Source organism: Fusarium graminearum, chromosome 2 (genome assembly GCF_000240135.3).
Source record: "Fusarium graminearum PH-1 chromosome 2, whole genome shotgun sequence".
Taxonomy (NCBI): domain Eukaryota; kingdom Fungi; phylum Ascomycota; class Sordariomycetes; order Hypocreales; family Nectriaceae; genus Fusarium; species Fusarium graminearum.
Window position 1 is genome coordinate 4,799,328 of NC_026475.1, and position 18,142 is coordinate 4,817,469.

An 18,142-nucleotide genomic window follows, 5' to 3' on the forward strand; every position below is an offset into this window, starting at 1 on the left:
TATCTTGATATTTTTCAAAAGCCATCATACAAGGAGGCTAGAAGTGCTGGCAGGGTTGGTGAGGCAAGAGTAGGAAAAGATGGAATGGGTGGCAGATATATTATATAACGTTTCAATCACAAAAAACCTATAAAACTCAACGAATGGTCTCCACTCCATGTGACTCGTGCAAAGAAGTCTTGTAGATGGGATGGTACATATTACTTCTTCCCACATAACACATACCAACCTCAAAGATGCAATAGGTGATCATTTTATCTGGGATTTTTGATGAACCTGGTAGTAATCCAGCAGCCACCTTTCCCCACGTCTGTCGTGCATGACATTCGACCATCGCAATCAGCTGAGTAGAATACTACACTCCGAAACCGTTGCTCTCAGAACAATTATGTCTTTTTGTCTAATCACTGCGTTATATCTGTGCCCCACTGGAGGCCAACAGCAAAAATCACTAGTCATTCGAGATGATAAACGACCTGTTTTGCATGATCATAATGTGCAAGTCGGGGTATCTCGTTTGGGATCTACCATGGGGATGGTAATGGGTTAGACATTTCACCTCCTGCTGGTCGTGTTTCGAAAAAGTTTTGCATCGAGGAAATTGAACATTGAATGGAAGTGTACATCAATCAAAGAAACGCGTCTTCCGATCTATCAATTGTCCCTTCCATCTTGTCTTTGGTCACAGTCAAATTCAATCCGCATCACCTCAACCTCGGCACGTGTTATCGATAAGAGCTGTTATGATCCATGATAAAGACATGGAGCTCTCTCTCGGCTCCGTCAGATTTTACCAGATTCAGTTTTCATGCTAAACTCGAATGGTAAGGTACAGGCGATCTCATGACGTTAGGCTGCAGCAACTGGATGAGAGCATCGACAAGCATTTGCCGGTCCCCGCTGGCGCAGCGACCTTTACCGAAAAGAGGCAAAGCATTGCATGTTTTCGACTTTGATAACGAACGGCAAAGAAAGAAGGCTAATCAATTGCTCTCTGAAGGGATCTTGCATCGTTTCTTGACACAATTGAATGCGGGGGCGGCGATATTGTACACACATACAGTATAGATACATACCTAGCTAAACTCAAGTTGGAGGTGTTGAGCTACCCCTCTTCAGCCATGTCTCTCAACAGCTATAAGAAGATAGGCGTTGCTGTTGCTTCGAGGTTCACATCTGTTCGTCTTTGTCGTTCAGTCCATTCAGTACCTCTTCGACCTTTAACACGCTCCCAAGGTCGACTGCCAATTTCTCTTCTCGCTCGATCAGCCACGACACCGCAGAAACACTACAGCACAATGTCAGACTTGTACGTTAACCTCGAGGCCCCTAACGGCGTCAAGTACAGACAGCCAACGGGCCTCTTTATCAACAACGAATTCGTTCCTGGATCGTCAACTCAAAAGATTACATCTATCGACCCTGCGTAAGTAAAGTTTCACTCAGCCTATAGGGCGCGCGCTAACAAGAATATGCTTAACAGTACCGAGAAGGAAATTGCTACAGTTCACGCAGCCAATGCTGATGATGTCGACAAGGCCGTCAAGGCAGCCTACGATGCGTTTCGCAACCCCTCATGGAAGAAGCTGCCTCCTCCTCAGCGAGGTGTTTTGATGAACAAGCTTGCCGACTACATTGAGGAGCGCACCAAGATCTTTGCCACTTCAGAGGCTTGGGACAATGGTATGTAGGAGGAGCTACAAGTTGTTCAATTTGTACTGACCTTTTCACAGGCAAGGTTTACACTGATGCCGAGGGCGGCGACGTTGTCGAGGTTATCAACACCATCCGCTACTACGCCGGCTGGGCCGACAAGATCACCGGCCAGACAATTACTGCCAACCCCAACAAGCTTGCCTACACTCTCCGCCAACCCCTTGGTGTTGTCGCCCAAATCATCCCTTGGAACTACCCTCTTGCCATGGCCGCCTGGAAAATTGGCCCTGCGCTAGCATGTGGTAACACCATTGTTATGAAGGCTGCTGAGCAAACACCCCTCAGTATCCTGCTTCTCGGCGAGGCTATCAAGGCAGTTGGATTCCCCCCTGGTGTCTTTAACGCTCTCAATGGCTACGGTAGCGAGGCTGGACCTGCTCTTGTCGAGCACCCTCTTGTTGACAAGGTTGCTTTTACTGGCTCAACTGCTACCGGTGCTAGGATTATGGAGATGGCTTCCAAGACCCTCAAGAACATCACCCTCGAGACGGGTGGTAAATCACCTCTTCTGGTCTTTTCTGATAGTGACATCGACGAAGCAGTCAAGTGGTCGCATATGGGTATCATGTCTAACCAGGGCCAGATCTGTACAGCTACGTCGCGTCTGTTGGTCCAGGACAAGGTATACGACGAATTTGTCCAGCGCTTCATCGAGACGACCAAGACAGTCAGCAAGGTCGGTCACCAATGGGACTCAGAGACATATCAGGGTCCTCAGGTCTCAAAGCAACAGTACGACCGCATCCTCGAGTATATCCAGATTGGAAAGTCCGAGGGTGCCACTCTTCTCGCTGGTGGACAGCCTGTGGATTCTTCCAAGAAGGGCTTCTTCATCCAGCCCACTGTCTTTGGCGACGTCCACCACCAGATGCGTGTCTTCCGTGAGGAAATCTTTGGCCCTGTGGTAGTCATCACCAAGTTCAGTGATGAAGCAGAGGCTCTCAAGCTCGCCAACGACACGACCTACGGTCTCGGCGCTGCTGTCTTTACAAAGGACGTTGAGCGTGCCCACCGTGTTGCTGCTGAGATTGAGGCTGGTATGGTTTGGATCAACTCTACACAGGACTCTGAGCCTTACATCCCCTTCGGTGGTGTGAAGCAGAGCGGCATTGGTCGTGAACTTGGTGAAGCTGGTCTTGAAGCATACAGCAACACCAAGTCCATCCACGTCAACTTGGGTTCTCGTCTGTGAGTAAGCAGCATGTTGTCAGGGAACGGGTGGCGATGATAGCAAGAAGTGATTATCGGATAGGCGTTTTGGCGTATTAGTGTCGTATACTAGCAATTCGAGAATACCATGAAGGATGAATCAAAATTGAGAATACGCAGTTATCAAGCCTTATAATGAGGCGAAGCAGTGTCAGCCCACAAATACCATCCGGTCTAGTGAGGCTGTGGCTGCAAGTGTATCCGCTCGGTACTAAATAAGCTCTGGTCGTGATACACGTCATAACAGTTCAAGAGGTTCCAACAAGATATAGTGAATGACCAGCACGCGACACTTGCATTTTCTTGTCGTCCTTCCTCATTGTTCATTACAATTGCAAGTATCTTATACCCAAATATTAATTATCATCATATTCCACAATGACTGACCTTCCACCACCCGACTATTCGGACCTGGATCTGCCTTCGTACGATATCCTGACCAGCGCTCCCACTCCCGCTACGGCCGCTGTAAACCCCACTACTAAATCCGTACTCGGTCCTGCAACACTTTACATATCCGGGCGCTTCGTCTATTCAACCGACCCCCAAGCACCACCTCTATACGAGTTCTCTCACTCTATAGGTTACCTCCACGATCATGACCGCAGCGTGAAAGTCGAGCGCGTTGACTCAGTCATCAAGACCTCGGCCGGTCTTCCTCAAGCCGCTCTAAAAAATCGCCACCTCTTCGATCTCAAGCATCCAACCGCCGCCGAGTTCCCTACGTTTCCCTACCATGCAGAAGTCGCTACACGTCGAGCCCTGTGCTCCTTTGGAGTATCATACTTCCGTTCTGGTAGCATTTTGCGGCAGAAGAAGGGGTTTCGATTCGACCGCGCGGTAAAGGGTACCGAGCGCAAACTAGAGCCTCGGGGCGTGTTGTTCGAAGCTTCCTCGTCACGGAGTAAAGGTGTAGGATACGAGTGGAGAGATGCGCAAGGAAATTTGATAGCACGAGAAGTTGAGGACGAGAGAACCAGCATGAGCTTGGTAATCACGGCCGAGATGAGTGTCGAACTGCGCGATGCCCTCGTTGCGGCCTGGATACTACGGATATGGTACGAGTTGTCCAAGGGAAACAACTCGGCCACGCGCTTGATGAAGGTAGGCGGCCGTCAGCAGAACCTATTGTACTTGTACGCTGGTCTCGCTGACAGCAGGTCATAGTCAAATGCGGCGCGAGGTCAGAGAATGATGGGGCTATGAAGGTGGGCTCATATTGCTATGCTTTGAGCTACATAATGCTAATAATCTATAGTATAGCTATTGTTCAGGGACACAGAACTGATTGGCAGGGATATTGACTTATGGCGTTGCTGCTTTTATTCCATTTTACCTCTTTACTCTTTGATTCGCTGACTTGAATGAATTGCTTAACAAAACTTGGCCTTTCTATCTGAGAGGCTGATGTCTATCAAAGGCACCTTTTTTTTTTCTAAGCCCGAGCTTGGCAGTCAACTAATGTCCTGCTTTACACAGAAAGTAATAGCTTAAGGGCATCTTTAGCGACGTAAATGTTGCTGCCTGAATGCGTTGTCTATAGCTCAATAAATATCCCATAAGCTAATCTTTCCATCCTTGGCCCCTGCAGCGATCCAATGTGTTTGCCGTGCAGTTTCTATGCGTTGCTCCTTGACGCTCAGTCCTGCTCTGACTAAAGAGGTTGTTCGTGTGGTGAGACTTTTTGTGGATTTGTTCTCATTCTCTTGTGTAGTGTATGTGCTCTCTTTTTTCGCCTTGTCCGATATCTTCACATCGGCAAATGCGACAGCATAGCATCCAACTTGGTGCCATTTCAACACAGCAAGCTCTTTCATGGTCTTTATGGAGTAGACGCGCACTTTAGAATCCCAACCTGCCGTGGCGAAAATACGTCCGTCTGATCGAATATCCAGACTTTGTTGTCCAGAGTGCTTGGTGTTGATGGTTTTGATGGGATCCTTCCACGCAATGCCCTTCTTAGAAGTGGCTTTAGTGGCTTTTGATGACGATGATTTGAGACCCGCTGACAAAAGCGAAGTTGCCTTAGGTTCATCGTCTATTATTTCGACAACACGTTCTGTGCTTTGGGGTGTTTCAGGGTTTTGGAGCGGGAAGAACAAATCTATGGGTATAGGATGCTTAGCGACGATGGAGTCGGCACTAGATGTGATAAAGAAGTCATCATAAACTCTCAGAGATAGCACAGGCTGTGAATGGGCTTGCGAATTGTAGGTTGTAACCCATTGACCATCAGCCTCAAGTCGTTGCACGGTCGCATACCCGTTCTCAAATGCAGCAACAAGCGTGAGAATGTTCTCATGCTGTAGAAGAGCAAGGCACATAGCCATGCCTGTCTTATCTCCAGCTTTGATGGTATGTATTCGATGCTGTGATGGTAAATGGTAGATGTCGATCTGTCAGTTGTCAGTCTTGGTTTCTAAAGTGAGATGGGGTTGTGCATACGGCGTCTGAGTTGAGAGTATTTGGCACGGCGATCAAGACTTCTGACGCCGCATCGATAGGTCCAGGCACGCTTGAACAAATAGCAAAAGCACAAAAGTTCAAGGTGTTCACTTCGAGTAAATGAAGTACCCATGGTTGAGCTCTGGGTGTTGGTACGTCTTCTACAGGAAGTGCTGTGCTGAGATGCTCCTCTTCTGCCTCGCCAAGCTTCCATACAATGAGTTTCATGTCACGCCCATGCCTAAAGTCTCTAGTTAGAATATAATTCTTTCATTTATCGTCAAATTGGAGAAAAATGTTACGTGATGATCTTGTCGTCGCCCCAGCCACGAACGCCTAACAGAGCCTTTTCATGCGCGCGCCATACGGCTCGTGGGCGCATTATCGTGAGGTCCCATAGCACCACGAAACCGTCTGCATCGCCTGTGATGAGGCGCTCATTCGATCTAACAAATGCTGCGCAGTGGATCTGGGACTTGTGCCCGCGTAGTATGGATTTGGGCGTCGGAGTTGAAGAGTCCATTTCGTTGGTGGGAATTCGTTGTCATGGTTAGGGATTTGAAGGTTACCACCAAAAGCCTGGGGTTGATATTTAGGTACTAAGTTAGAGACTGTTGTGGAACATTCATCCGATGAACCGTTCACCGTCCATTTTCACATTTCATTAAAAGCTTTCTCTTCCAAATTAAGGACTTAGGCTCTGAAGCATAACAAGTACTTGTTTATTTTCTTGGCAGTTTTGAGGCATCATTTGTACATACACTCACGACAAACACTTCCATCGCCTAGACGGACCGATGTAGCCGCTATAAGTAGAGCGCTACCTACCTCCCTGTCATGGAAATACCTGCATGCAAGCAAGCTCTGACTACCAGCAGACAAATATCGATGCATCTTGAATAATAATCAAGGTCCTTAAATGTCGCATCTAACAATCATTTTGTAACAGACACAAGGACAGCATTCAATGTTGAGAGCAGCTGAAAGACAACTTTGATCACCCTATTGGTTGTCAAGCCCGAGTTATTTCGGGCTCTTGTCTTACCTATCACTTACAACCGAACATCAGAAAACCTGGCTGTATAATTCGGGCGTACCCGTGCTACTGATTCGTGTAGCTTGGCTGCATCGCACATCGTCTGATGGGTTGAGCACTTGCCGCAGGAAAAGACATCGCGGCGCACAAGCAATATTGACAGGCGATTCAATAAGCGAAGACTGCGGATGGATGGAAGGCCATTATCGATCCTAATACGAGGGCTCGTTTACTCCGGCGTCCGGCAATGCAGGGCAAACAAGGCCAACTAGGATGGGATGGGATGCATGCCGAGTTTCATTGACCCTGTGCGCCACATGTGTAATGTACGCTTATAACCCAGCATCTGTAGCTTATGCGGCAGATAATATATCCTCCAGAGGCCAGTTTCAAAGCTATCCTGAAAGATGTGCTGCTTACTATGACAAATAACCTTCCTTGTATGGAAGGATCCAATGCACAGCTGAGCCATCTTGCCGGGCCGAACCATCTGTCCGGCATCATGACTACTCTGTTCTTGAGGATAAGACAAGACAGAACTGAAATTGAACACAGACGCCATCCGGTGTAATGGTCTCAGTATGTACCAGCTTGCTGTCCGAATCATAGCCGAAGAAAGAGGCTGACGGTACTCGCACAACAGCCGGAGTACAAGTCCGTGTTCACTGGCTTGCGTGCCTTGGTTTAGCTACGTGGTGTTTCGCCATATAATCATGGTGCAGCACCCCCCGGGATCTGGCGGGCATGTTGAGCTGCTACTAAAGCTCAGAAGCTTGACACTGCCCGTAATCGATGGCATCTTGAATTTATATCCGTCAAGCTCCATCCGGTTCATTCTCTTATCTTCAGTCGCTCGTTACCACACCCCGCCCTCCTGCTCCTCGTCTCTAGCCCGACTGTGGAGCCTGCGACGACAATCCCGAACCTGCGACGGTCTTTTATACCGAGCCCGGGGTAGGGAAACCGGTCCAGAAGCCGTGGCCTGCACCCCAAGTTATGAAATCATTCCATGTCCCGATTGAATTTTCTAGAACATTTGGAACGTTGTTAAGAATTGCGGGTATCCAGTTGTCCAGCCTCAAATGTGACGATTAAGTACCTGGTCTTATTTTGCAACACAATACCCCCAGAGTCATCGTGTCTTTAACAGTAAATAACAAAGTCATCCCATATATCACTACCGTGGCTTCCGGAAGAGCCAGGTAGACGATAGTGTCGGCTCCAAAAGGCCCCAATGACATCGCCAGGCTTGGTGGCAGCTTCGAGGCGGCGATGCAAAATGAAGACTCCAAACAAAAGCAGACGATGCCGTTCCCTGCGGAGTGGCAGGACTATTCACCAGGACAATATGCAATGGAAGACAACCTTCATTTCGACTTCTTTGACTTTGCACCCCATCGGCATCCACACATGGCAACGGCACCGATCTCCGAACCCCCGAGCCTTGGCCAAGCTACGGCGAGCATGTCCATGGAGTCTTCCAGAGGGATGACTCTGCAAAGTTCCATGTCCTCGTCAAACCCCACTCAAGTTAAAGGGAGGAGAGTACGAACAGGGTGCCTCACATGTCGTGAGAGGCATCTCAAGTGTGATGAAGCTGTGCCCGATTGTATGAATTGCCGAAAACGAGGTCGTGAATGCAAAAGAGGCGTGCGTCTCAACTTCCTTGAGATCAATCTCCATAGCCCTGCTGCTATACCACACTCAGAGGATTGGGCAGGTATGTGTTCTTCCGTCTCAATTGAAGACGTTGTACTGATCGAACTTCCAGTTGAGTTCCAAGACGAATCACGAGATATTGCTTCCGAATACCGAGGCGGGCTTGGTCGCTATGCACCGTATTCCCCAGGACTCCAAGATAGATATAATTCGAAGGAAGAAATACCTCTAGGGACAGAGAACTATCCGAGGGAGGCAGGTCCTTCCACTGACCAGTTCCAATCTAGCTCGCAACAGTATTTCAGTTATGCACGGGATAACACCACACCCAGAGCTTTAGACAACTCGAGGCCCCCACCGGATGATGCGATTAAACTTGAACACAACGATGCTGGTCAGGGAATTATGAGTGATGTGTCTAATATTGCAACGCCACCTTCGTCGACACGTTCAGTCGTAACCCCAAGGACAGAGACGTTCCCAGAACAATTGATAGCCATGCGGAATCGCCCCTTATCACAGCAAGCGGCAGTCGAGGATATAGCCAATATGGCGTTGCCGGATCTTGGAACATCGCCTCGCAATGAGAGATCTCTGCATGAACAAGCCAATGAAGATGAGAATATTCATCATCCGGCCGTCCGAAACATCGAGCTGATGGGCCGCGATATCCTCACCTCCGCTGAGGAAGTTCATTATATGCAAGTATTTGTGGATGATGTTGCGATTTGGATGGACTCGTTTAATAGAGACAAGTACTTTACCAGGAGTATCCCGCATCATGCCCTCAGGTCAACAATGCTCTTCAACGCCCTCCTTGCGTGTGGTGTTAAACATGCGTCTTTGATGTCTCGGGAAAACCACGACAAGGCCTTATTCTATTACAACACTGCAACGACACAGCTGTTAAGGAGTTTGCAAAACCCTGACCGGAATACTGCCGAGTGTGCAACAACGGCGATCGTGCTGAACGTATACGAGATCATGTCCGAGAAACCTGCCCATCGAATGAGCCACATAGCTGGGTCTCGAGCATTGGTTCGGGAGTGTGGATGGGACGCAAGGAGTAACGGCATCGGGTCGGCCTGCTTCTGGTTGAATATTGGGATAGAAGTTTTGAACTGCCTCGCAGCAAATTGGCAGACAACATGGAGTCCCGACGAATGGGGCATAGACTTTCCGGACTCTGACAACCATCAACACAACGAGGATGGAGACGAACAGACCTGGGTACACCGTGCACTGTATGTTGTTGCAAAGGTAACAAACTTTCGTGCAACTGCAGGCCAGTTTGACAGCATGAGCTCACAGGCAGAACAAAACTGGGTTGGTAACCGCTTGTCGCAGTGGTATGAGCTAAAGAAGCTCTGTGACGGCTGGAACACCCGTTGTCCGAGGGCAATGCATCCATTTGGATATGTGAAAGCAGTAGACTCGACTGGAAACTCGGTGTTTCCTCGTATATGGTAGGTTAAACAACAACTTGGCGTCTGAGCTTTGAATAACTTGTGTTCAGGATGATCCAACGAGAAGCAACAATTGGCCAACTCCTATTCCACACTGCCCACTGCATTCTCTTACAAACACACCCAACCGAGTCCTTTAGATCCTCAGAGAGGTTGCGTGTATTGCAACTTCACCATGCGTACCAGGTTTGCGGTATCGTTGCCCACACCACAGACAAAGGAGTCACTGTAGTTGCAATCCGATGTTTGGCAATCGCAGCTGCTGCGCTCACCAATCCTGACGAGCAAAGTGAGGTCCTTGAGATTCTCGAGAGGATCAATAACAAAAATGGCTGGCGTTTAGGTGCTATAGAAATGGAGCTCAAGAAAGGATGGGGTTGGCCATGCATGAAGCTGCCCACCTTGAGTCCTAAAACAGAGACTAGCCATGAACCAGGGGCATCGACCACTCGAAGAACCTCGACATCATTGACGCCGTCAAGGCTATCCACGCCACCAGTAATGTCCGCCGTGGGGATTAAAACATTAGTCAACCCACTGAGTTTTGCTGACTTCAAATTACCCAACCATCCATATCAGAACTGGTACGAGCCACCCAGTCGGTCAAACTCCTTCGATACATCGTCATTATAGGACTCAGATGCTTATGATTCGGGGTGGTGATCGTTCATTGTTGGTGTATGACAAACTAGACAGCGCTGGAGATCTATTGCTTTTCTTTAAGTTGCAGGAACTGGAGTTTTGTTTGTCGATTTGATAGACGGATAGAGAAAACTTTCGCCTTCCCCTGGAGGGCATTTCTTTCATTGAGATTTTCCTCCAGGCTGGAAGTTCATACTGTAACCTCCAGTATTCTCGTCCTTGACCATCTGGAAATTGTTCGTGCTCAGCCCAAAGGGTTTCAGAATGCCGTTTCCAAGGTCCTTCAGTTTACCCCACATCTCGCCCATCTCTTTCTCCTGTGCAGCCTTTACCCGTGGAGGCAATTCTCTCAATTGCTTCTGGACCACTCGGAGATCAGCCGGGGTCAGACTTTCCGGTTTGGCAGCGAGAGCCTTGCAGTCTTCTTCTGCACCAGCAAGATTATGCCAGCCACCGGCCTCAGTTCTGCCACGAGCCCGTCTCATAAGGGCTTTGCATCGTATACGCTGAATGTTTACCTTGAGCTTTTTGACTTCTTCATCGACTGACTCGGGCGCTGGGGCTGCACGCGAAGCACCGCTGCTGATGATCTCCTCTTCCACATCGTCCGCCTCTTTCTTGGACTTTTCCTCGCCATCTTTTTTCCCATCATGTTGCAGGCGAGGGTCATTCTGTTCAAGCTTTTCCAAAGATCTGAGAGAATCTGACGCGGACTTTATAGCCTCCTTCCAATCCTCAAGCTGAATATGGCAGGCTGCGATATTGCTGTAGATTACCGCACGAGGGTAGTGCAGATATTTGGGACATGAGTTGATTGCATCGTCGTATTTATTCAGGGCATCTTGATACTGTTTAGAAGCGAACAAGGCGTTTGCTTCTTTCTTTAACGTATCTGACTCTTTCACCAAAGCCTGTACGAATTAGCCTGACACTCGAACGAACATAACTCAAATATTGAGTGGTGCGGGTCGAGAAATGAGAGGAACATGGCAGGAAGCGGACCTACCTCCTCTTCTTCTGGTGTGAACCGGAGCTCTTCGCCATCAGCAGGGTCGCCAGCATCGCTCTTTTCACCGGCATCTGGCTTCTTAACCACATCGTCGTTGATGGGCTCGCTTGAGCTCATTTTGTCTATCAAGAAACAGATACAGTAGATGAACGATGTCTTGCTACCTTTTGCAAGAGTCGAAGCGAAAGAAACGTCACAGAATGGATCTCGATGTTGGCTTAAGATGATGGAGGGTTTATAAATGAAAGAGGTTCGCGGAAAGGAGACGACTTGGGCAGGTAAGTTACCCGATATTGAAATTGAAATGGAGATCCATATCACAAGGCCTGCTAAGGGGCCTTATAATTCCGACGCACCTGCCCTGCTCACGTCATTAAGCCACTAAAGTTTTAGGCGATGGCAGGGTGTTCAGGGCACCGGAAGACTGGCCGATGAGGACGTGAAAAACAATATTAGTCAGTCAGCTTGTGCGGTCAATAGTCGCGTTTTTACTTGTTTATTTTCACGCCTGATCCGATATCTAAAATCTCAGGTTGTCTCCACTAGAAAGGACCCGCCGCGGGGTAGTCTTTCAGTGAGGGTCACGGCGAGCCTCTATGATCGACTCCCCCACTTACTGGAACGAGTGATAGCAAGTGACTGCCAGCTGTGAGCAACTGTCAAAAAAAAAAAACCTCGGGCTACTACTCTGCGATAGCCTCGCTTTACTGTTTTGAAACATATAATTCCTATATCTCACGACTTGGCACTGTTTTCTTATTTCTTCCTTCTTCATACCACTCACTAGCTCTCGATACCCATCCGTTTCTTCCTCATTAATCGTCATCATCCGCGCCACAATGGCTCCTCGTGCTGAGTATGTTCACGCAATTCGTATATACAAAATCATTGAGACCTCAGCTTGCTAACCGGTCTCTAATTACAGCTTCCCGCCCGTCCGGGCCTGCCTCTTCGACATGGACGGTCTCCTCCTCGATACCGAAGATATCTACACTAAGTGTGTCAACATCATTCTCGAGAAGTACGGCAAGGGAACCCTCCCCTGGTCCATCAAGGCCAAGCTTCAGGGTCGCCCCGGCCCCCAGGCCAACAAGATCTTCCACGACTGGGCTCAGCTCCCCATCACTTCCGAGGAATACATCGCCGAGAACACTGCCCTTCAGAAGGAGCTGTTTCCCCAGACCAAGCCCCTCGCCGGTATTGTCGACATGCTCGGTCACCTCGGCCGCACCCGATACTGGGAGGTCAAAGATGGTGCTACCAAGGAGAAGTCTACCACTGAACCTCACCGAGTTCACATTGCCCTTGCTACTAGCTCACACCTTGGCAACTTCCGTGTCAAGACCAACCACCTGGAGGAGCTGTTTGCCGTCTTTCCTTCTCATCGTCGTGTCCTCAGCGACCACGCTCGTCTGACTCCTGGACGCGGGAAGCCTCTGCCCAACATCTATCTTCTTGCCCTGAAGACAATCAACGACAGTCTTCCCGCCGGCGAGCGACCCATCACTCCCGAGGAGTGTCTCGTCTTTGAAGACTCTGTCCCCGGTGTCGAGGCTGGTCGACGTGCGGGTATGCGCGTGATCTGGTGCCCTCACCCCATGCTGAAGAAGGAGTACGATGGGCGTGAGGCTGAGGTCCTTGCTGGACGCACTGGCGAGGCTGGAGAGGTCGACCTCCACCAAGTCGGCGAGATTGATGACGGCTGGGCCGAGTATATGCTCAGCCTGGAAAACTTTCCCTATGAGAAGTTTGGTATCACTGTTCCTCCCGCCGAGGTAGAGAAGGAGGCTTGCATGAAGGAGGTCCCCGAGGAGGTTGTTGCTCAAGTCTAGGAGACTGAGCCTCTTGCCCCTGGCGAGCCGTTGGTGGTGAAGAAGCCACTGGAGTTTCTTAAACTCAATTAGGCGGAGCCCAAATGTTTTACTTCCCCGGCCACCCCTGGAGAATGGCTGTAAATTGGAACATCAGGAAATGAATTGGAATAGAGAAAAGGATGCAGGACGACATACGAAATGCCAGCATATAGAAGGCACGCGCTGTAGCGGATGAATCACCACGAGCCTAGATAATTGGACACTAGAACATAATACGTAAATGAACAGAAATGAATCATCCTTGTTGTCACAACATGATTGTACTACCTGAAAATTAAGCTTATCAAGATTGTCAGCCAGGGCCATGAACATGCATCTCCTTACACAGTCAGGTTTTGGCGTATATTGTGAGTGTACATATCGATGAGACAAGACCGCAATGGCCTCCATATGAATCCGAGATACTTGGTGCGACTCATGGGCATTGGACAGTAGTTCTCGCAATCACCTTTGATGACTCCCGTACCATACTATTCTTACTACTAGATCTTTTTGCCGATACTATTCGTCTCCTGAATGGTATACAACCTTTACTCCATATATCGTGGAAGCATTGAGTCTATTGGTCTACCCTCTTGGTTACCGAGTCTATCTCAGGTTTGTCTGACGCACCATACAGACGAGTCCCTGGAGATCTGATCTGTTTGAATATAGTGATCTACATCTCACAGAAGTCTCTTGGGCACTCAAGTGGCATAGATCTGCGAAACGTATTGAAGAAACACTACAGTAACCCTTCCGACAAACTTCCAACTCCCTGTGAACTTGCTCATCATCTTCACTTCTTAAACCTGAGGCAGGCTAAAGGTATGGGGAACATGATCCGTCTCGGATATTGAACCTCATCTTATCGGGGGATAAAAGCCTTACTCGGCCTAATAGAATTATGATTCACCGCATGTGACACCCCCCAGCATTTAACTTACGCAACTCTCATCGTGCGTATCGAATCCAATGTCACCGAAAGCGAGATCTGGTTTATTTTGCCTTCCTAGTCCCGTGCTATTCGTACCGCAGGGACACACACAAGTAATCGGAGACATCCCTCCCTGGGTAATATCAAAGGAGTCAATATGTCAGCAACACCAACAGAGCCGCCCTCACACTTGTCCATGCGCTTACCAACTCCGCCGAGTTTGTCCGCCATTTGTCCGCTGGCGTTTGTGCAGGAAGAATTTTCGACCTTATCTTGCCGCGAATAACGTTACATGACTGCAGCCGAAAAAGAACAGTGGCTGTTTCAAGACTTGGTTGTCGCGATATCAGTACCGGCCTGTCCATGATCTGCAGTCAATCCATTCCTGGGTGGATATCACCATCTACTCTATTTTCTGACCTTATTCGGACTCTTTGATAGGTTTTAGTTTAAGAAAACCCTGGCAGTTATGCTGACCGAGTGAGACGAGATTATGGATCGAATTGGACCAGTAAAGAGAGCCAAGTGTCTCAGACTAGGAGTATCCCTCGGTTTGTTGATATCCTCTTTGAACCAGTTAACTCTTAACTCCGGGTGTCCCGATGGACGTCAGCCCGGATCTCACTGAGTGAGTCCCTTTGTTCTCGGCTGCTAGTTGGTATCGAGTTGATCATGTTGAAAATTACGTTTATTTGGCTAATTCCAAATGTCATGCTTTTTGCCTCGGTACCTCCCCCGGCACTCAGGTGAGTCATGAACCGTCATAATCTGACATCTACAAGCCAACTGTGAAGTCGTGATAAGCGTTGAGCTGGTGTTGTCGGTCAACGTGTTATGCCAAGCGTTATGCAGGACCCCACTGCTGAGATTATTTGTCTCTGGACTTACATGCAAAGGATGTTAGTCAAACTAAACCATGACGACACGTGTTTTAGAGAATTCCATCCTTTTGATATTGTTTTGCTGATTTAGAGTCAAAACCTTTGTCCTCATTCTCGGACCAAGCTGTAGCATGACTGGTTTAAACCCCCGACCAACGCCGCAGGCCTGCATATCGGCGTAAATACTCAGATATTGTACTTGACAAAACGGCAATTTCCAGCCAAAGAGGCATAATAGTTTCAGAAATGTCCGCAGCTAAGGCCGGTTATTAACAACAAAACTGCTCCTAGTGCAGGCGCTTGTGGCTTTGGCTTACTCGATAGCTGCTGAGAAGGGTGGGCGGACTTAAGGTGGAGTCCGCCACTCCGCCTCTTCTTTACTGGTTGGTCTTGTCTTTTGTCCGTTATGCTGACAAGAGTCAAATTGAACCCTATCACAGCAGTATGGGTACTATCGTTGTGGTTGTGCTGTGGGCGGATTTTATGTATCAACAGAGCTTAACTCCCGGGACAATAGAGTCAGACCAGACAGTAAGATGGGTCGATTATTCATTATGTTGGGTACCTATGCTGCGGTTTTGTGTGCATTATAAAGATAGTCATCGCTCGCTGGTATTCAAAATGTCCCAGACTTCTAATCACTAAAGAGGCACTTGAGCACTTATACACCGATACACTACACCCTTTTCTCAGGGCTTGGTATAAGCTTAATTTGAACACTGCCAGTTCAAGAAAAGAAATCCAAAGATAGCTATCATGGCTACCGAAAAAGCAAAACTCGAGGTCCCTGCGACCACAGACCGTCCCGAATCTACAACTTCGACACTACGAGGAGAGGATGTTCAAGAGAAGAAGGAGGAGAGACAAACCGACGAGGATGTTGAGACTGGCACAGTCGAGGGCAACAATGACAGTGACAATCCTGAAGAAGATGACTACCCAACCGGTATCAACATGTTCTTCATTGTCCTCGCCCTGGTCATGGCTGTCTTCCTCTTCTCCCTTGACTTGGTATGTTGAGCCTCCATTCCCATCCCTAACAGGAATCTCCCAGTGTACTAACACTAACTTCGCACTAGACTATCGTGGCTACAGCTATACCCAAGATCACTGATGAGTTCAAGGGCCTTGACAAGGTCGGTTGGTATGGTGCAGCCTTCTTCATGACCGTCGGTGCCTTCCAGTCAACTTGTAAGTCGTGATACTCTCAACCCCTCGTCTGAGCTTATCACTAACGCCACCAAAAGGGGGTAAAATCTACAAGTACTTCCCTCTCAAGACATCCTTCCTCATTGCCATTTTCATCTTTGAGCTTGGCTCTGTCATTTGTGGTGCTGCTCCCAACGCTGAGGCTCTGATCACTGGTCGTGCCATCGCTGGTGTCGGTGGTGCAGGTCTTGGTGCTGGAGCCTACACCATCATCGGTTTCTCTGCTCCTCCCAAGAAGCGACCTGCCTTTACTGGTATCATTGGCGCTGCCTATGGTATCGCTTCAGTTATCGGCCCTCTTCTTGGCGGTGCTTTCACCGATCACGTCTCTTGGCGATGGTGTTTCTACATCAACCTCCCCATCGGAGGTATCTCTGCTGCCATCATCTTTTTGTTCTTCAAGACTCCTCGTGCTGCCGTTCCTGTTCAGGCTCCTCTTTTTGAGAAGTTCCTCCAGATGGATCCCCTTGGTATCGTCTTGGTGATGGGTCTCACCATCTCCTACATTCTGGCTGTTCAGTATGGTGGCCAGGCTCACGCTTGGGACTCCTCTGTTGTCATCGGTCTTCTTGTTGGTTGGGTCGCCATCTCTGTCGTTTGGGCCATCTCCTGTTACGTGCAGGGTGAGCGATCCATGATTCCTGTCCGTATCCTCAAGAACCGCACAGTTTGGGTCATGAGCGCTTTCGCCTTCATCTTCGCTGGCTCCTTCTTCCTTGCCATCTACTACATTCCCATCTACTTCCAGTCTGTACACAATGCTTCTCCCACAAGCAGTGGTGTTCGCAACCTCCCCCTGATTCTTGCTGTCACCTTCTCCACTATTGCCAGTGGAGGCCTCGTCACTGCTACCGGACGGTATCAGCCTCTGCTTATTGGTGGTGCAGCTATTGCTACCATCGGTGCTGGTCTCCTGTACCTCCTTGACATTGACACATCAACTGGAAAGTGGATTGGTTACCAAATTGTTGCTGGTGTCGGCTGGGGTCTGGCTTTCCAGATTCCTATGATTGCTGTCCAGGGCACAGTCGACCCCAAGGATCTTGCTTCTGCCACTGGTATTCTTCTTTGTAAGTGTTCCTCATTGTTCTGCAATTTTCGGCCCATCACTAACAATGCGTAGTCTTCCAAGGTCTTGGTGGTGCCTATATCGTCTCTGGTGGTCAGGCTGCTTTTGTCAATCAAATGCTCCTCGATATTACAAAGAACGCTCCTCACATCGACAAGGGCCAGTTGATCCTTACTGGCGCTACCGCTCTCCGTGAGACTTTCGATAAAGAGACACTCCCTATCGTCATAGAGGGCTATATGCACGGCTTGAACACTGTCTTCGCCATGGCCATCGCTTTTGTTGGTTTCTCCTTCTTGATCACCTTGCTCACCCCCTGGAAGAAGCTCAACCTTGCCAATATTACTGGCGGTGCTGCTTAAAAGTCAACATTCTTTATTCTCTTTCCCTCTATCGATAAATGTTTGGATAATAATGGTTTGATGATGACTGGGGGGTTCGTTGTGAGTGGTGATGAATAGCGATTACAAGGGCAAGCCTGGCGCTTCAACAGCACATAGAACGGCGTCTGGATTATGACATTATTATATACAATCTCCTAAATGTACGACTTGACGAAATAGATAATACCTTTCGAATAATTTTTAGATTTCATATGAATATCTCCCACGGCTTTTTTTTAAATTCTCTACTCAGTATTCCAGTTAATAGCTTTCTACATGGCTAGGTAGGTATGCACTTGATTCAATCACAGTTCCACTGATTTCATTTGTAGTACCTACCTCTGCATACTACACTCGCTTGAAGATGATTATGCAAACGAGGATAACTATTGAGGCTATTTGTCTACGTATTAGAGCTATTTGACAACTTATGACTATTTAATTATGGGAAGAGACGCACCAATGCAGATACAGTAATGGTACAGGGTAGCCGCCATTCACATGCTTTTTTCAACTCTAAGAAAAACGGACCCCTGCATCTCCATCTACAACTCCACCAAGAAATCCGTCTCAAACCGCCCCCAAAGCTTCGCGGCAGAAATCACCACGACTTTGCTGCACCAACTAG

The 18,142-nt window shown here is 48.5% G+C and overlaps 7 protein-coding genes across 7 annotated transcripts; 5 read left to right on the plus strand and 2 right to left on the minus strand.

Moving 5' to 3' along the window:
• Positions 1 to 1,191: 1,191 nt before the first annotated feature.
• FGSG_04194 (aldehyde dehydrogenase) lies at positions 1,192 to 3,039 on the plus strand. Its single transcript, XM_011323132.1, has 3 exons — positions 1,192 to 1,426; positions 1,484 to 1,683; positions 1,734 to 3,039. Exons 1-3 carry the CDS (start codon positions 1,299 to 1,301, stop codon positions 2,906 to 2,908), a joined length of 1,503 nt encoding a protein of 500 aa, XP_011321434.1. The 5' UTR covers positions 1,192 to 1,298; the 3' UTR covers positions 2,909 to 3,039.
• Positions 3,040 to 3,246: 207 nt separating this feature from the next.
• On the plus strand, positions 3,247 to 4,229 carry FGSG_04193 (uncharacterized protein; the record flags this gene model as incomplete). The annotated part of the gene is made up of 2 exons (XM_011323133.1): positions 3,247 to 4,061; positions 4,184 to 4,229. The coding sequence occupies exons 1-2, from the start codon at positions 3,304 to 3,306 to the stop codon at positions 4,227 to 4,229; spliced, it is 804 nt and encodes a 267-aa protein (XP_011321435.1). The 5' UTR covers positions 3,247 to 3,303.
• A 240-nt stretch (positions 4,230 to 4,469) lies between these two features.
• Positions 4,470 to 6,878, minus strand: FGSG_04192 (uncharacterized protein; the record flags this gene model as incomplete). Its single annotated transcript, XM_011323134.1, has 7 exons — positions 4,470 to 5,321; positions 5,371 to 5,620; positions 5,822 to 5,949; positions 6,132 to 6,155; positions 6,199 to 6,217; positions 6,427 to 6,448; positions 6,827 to 6,878. 7 exons carry the CDS (start codon positions 6,876 to 6,878, stop codon positions 4,470 to 4,472), a joined length of 1,347 nt encoding a protein of 448 aa, XP_011321436.1.
• An 833-nt stretch (positions 6,879 to 7,711) lies between these two features.
• On the plus strand, positions 7,712 to 9,535 carry FGSG_04191 (uncharacterized protein; the record flags this gene model as incomplete). Its single annotated transcript, XM_011323135.1, has 2 exons — positions 7,712 to 8,126; positions 8,178 to 9,535. 2 exons carry the CDS (start codon positions 7,712 to 7,714, stop codon positions 9,533 to 9,535), a joined length of 1,773 nt encoding a protein of 590 aa, XP_011321437.1.
• Positions 9,536 to 10,334: 799 nt separating this feature from the next.
• FGSG_04190 (uncharacterized protein) lies at positions 10,335 to 11,299 on the minus strand (the record flags this gene model as incomplete). The annotated part of the gene is made up of 2 exons (XM_011323136.1): positions 10,335 to 11,021; positions 11,180 to 11,299. 2 exons carry the CDS (start codon positions 11,297 to 11,299, stop codon positions 10,335 to 10,337), a joined length of 807 nt encoding a protein of 268 aa, XP_011321438.1.
• Positions 11,300 to 12,021: 722 nt separating this feature from the next.
• Positions 12,022 to 13,248, plus strand: FGSG_04189 (uncharacterized protein; the record flags this gene model as incomplete). Its single annotated transcript, XM_011323137.1, has 2 exons — positions 12,022 to 12,038; positions 12,108 to 13,248. 2 exons carry the CDS (start codon positions 12,022 to 12,024, stop codon positions 13,012 to 13,014), a joined length of 924 nt encoding a protein of 307 aa, XP_011321439.1. The 3' UTR covers positions 13,015 to 13,248.
• A 2,361-nt stretch (positions 13,249 to 15,609) lies between these two features.
• FGSG_04188 (uncharacterized protein) lies at positions 15,610 to 17,493 on the plus strand (the record flags this gene model as incomplete). Its single annotated transcript, XM_011323138.1, has 4 exons — positions 15,610 to 15,864; positions 15,933 to 16,044; positions 16,101 to 17,132; positions 17,186 to 17,493. 4 exons carry the CDS (start codon positions 15,610 to 15,612, stop codon positions 17,491 to 17,493), a joined length of 1,707 nt encoding a protein of 568 aa, XP_011321440.1.
• Between the last annotated feature and the right edge of the window lie 649 nt (positions 17,494 to 18,142).

What these genes read in the sequence shown, in the direction of transcription:
- FGSG_04194 (XM_011323132.1), top strand. Translation starts at nt 1,299, where the DNA reads ATGTCAGACTTGTACGTTAACCTCGAGGCCCCTAACGGCGTCAAGTAC. An exon ending in ATTACATCTATCGACCCTGC is followed by an intron (nt 1,427 to 1,483) that starts GTAAGTAAAGTT and finishes TATGCTTAACAG; the next exon opens with TACCGAGAAGGAAATTGCTA. An exon ending in TTCAGAGGCTTGGGACAATG is followed by an intron (nt 1,684 to 1,733) that starts GTATGTAGGAGG and finishes ACCTTTTCACAG; the next exon opens with GCAAGGTTTACACTGATGCC.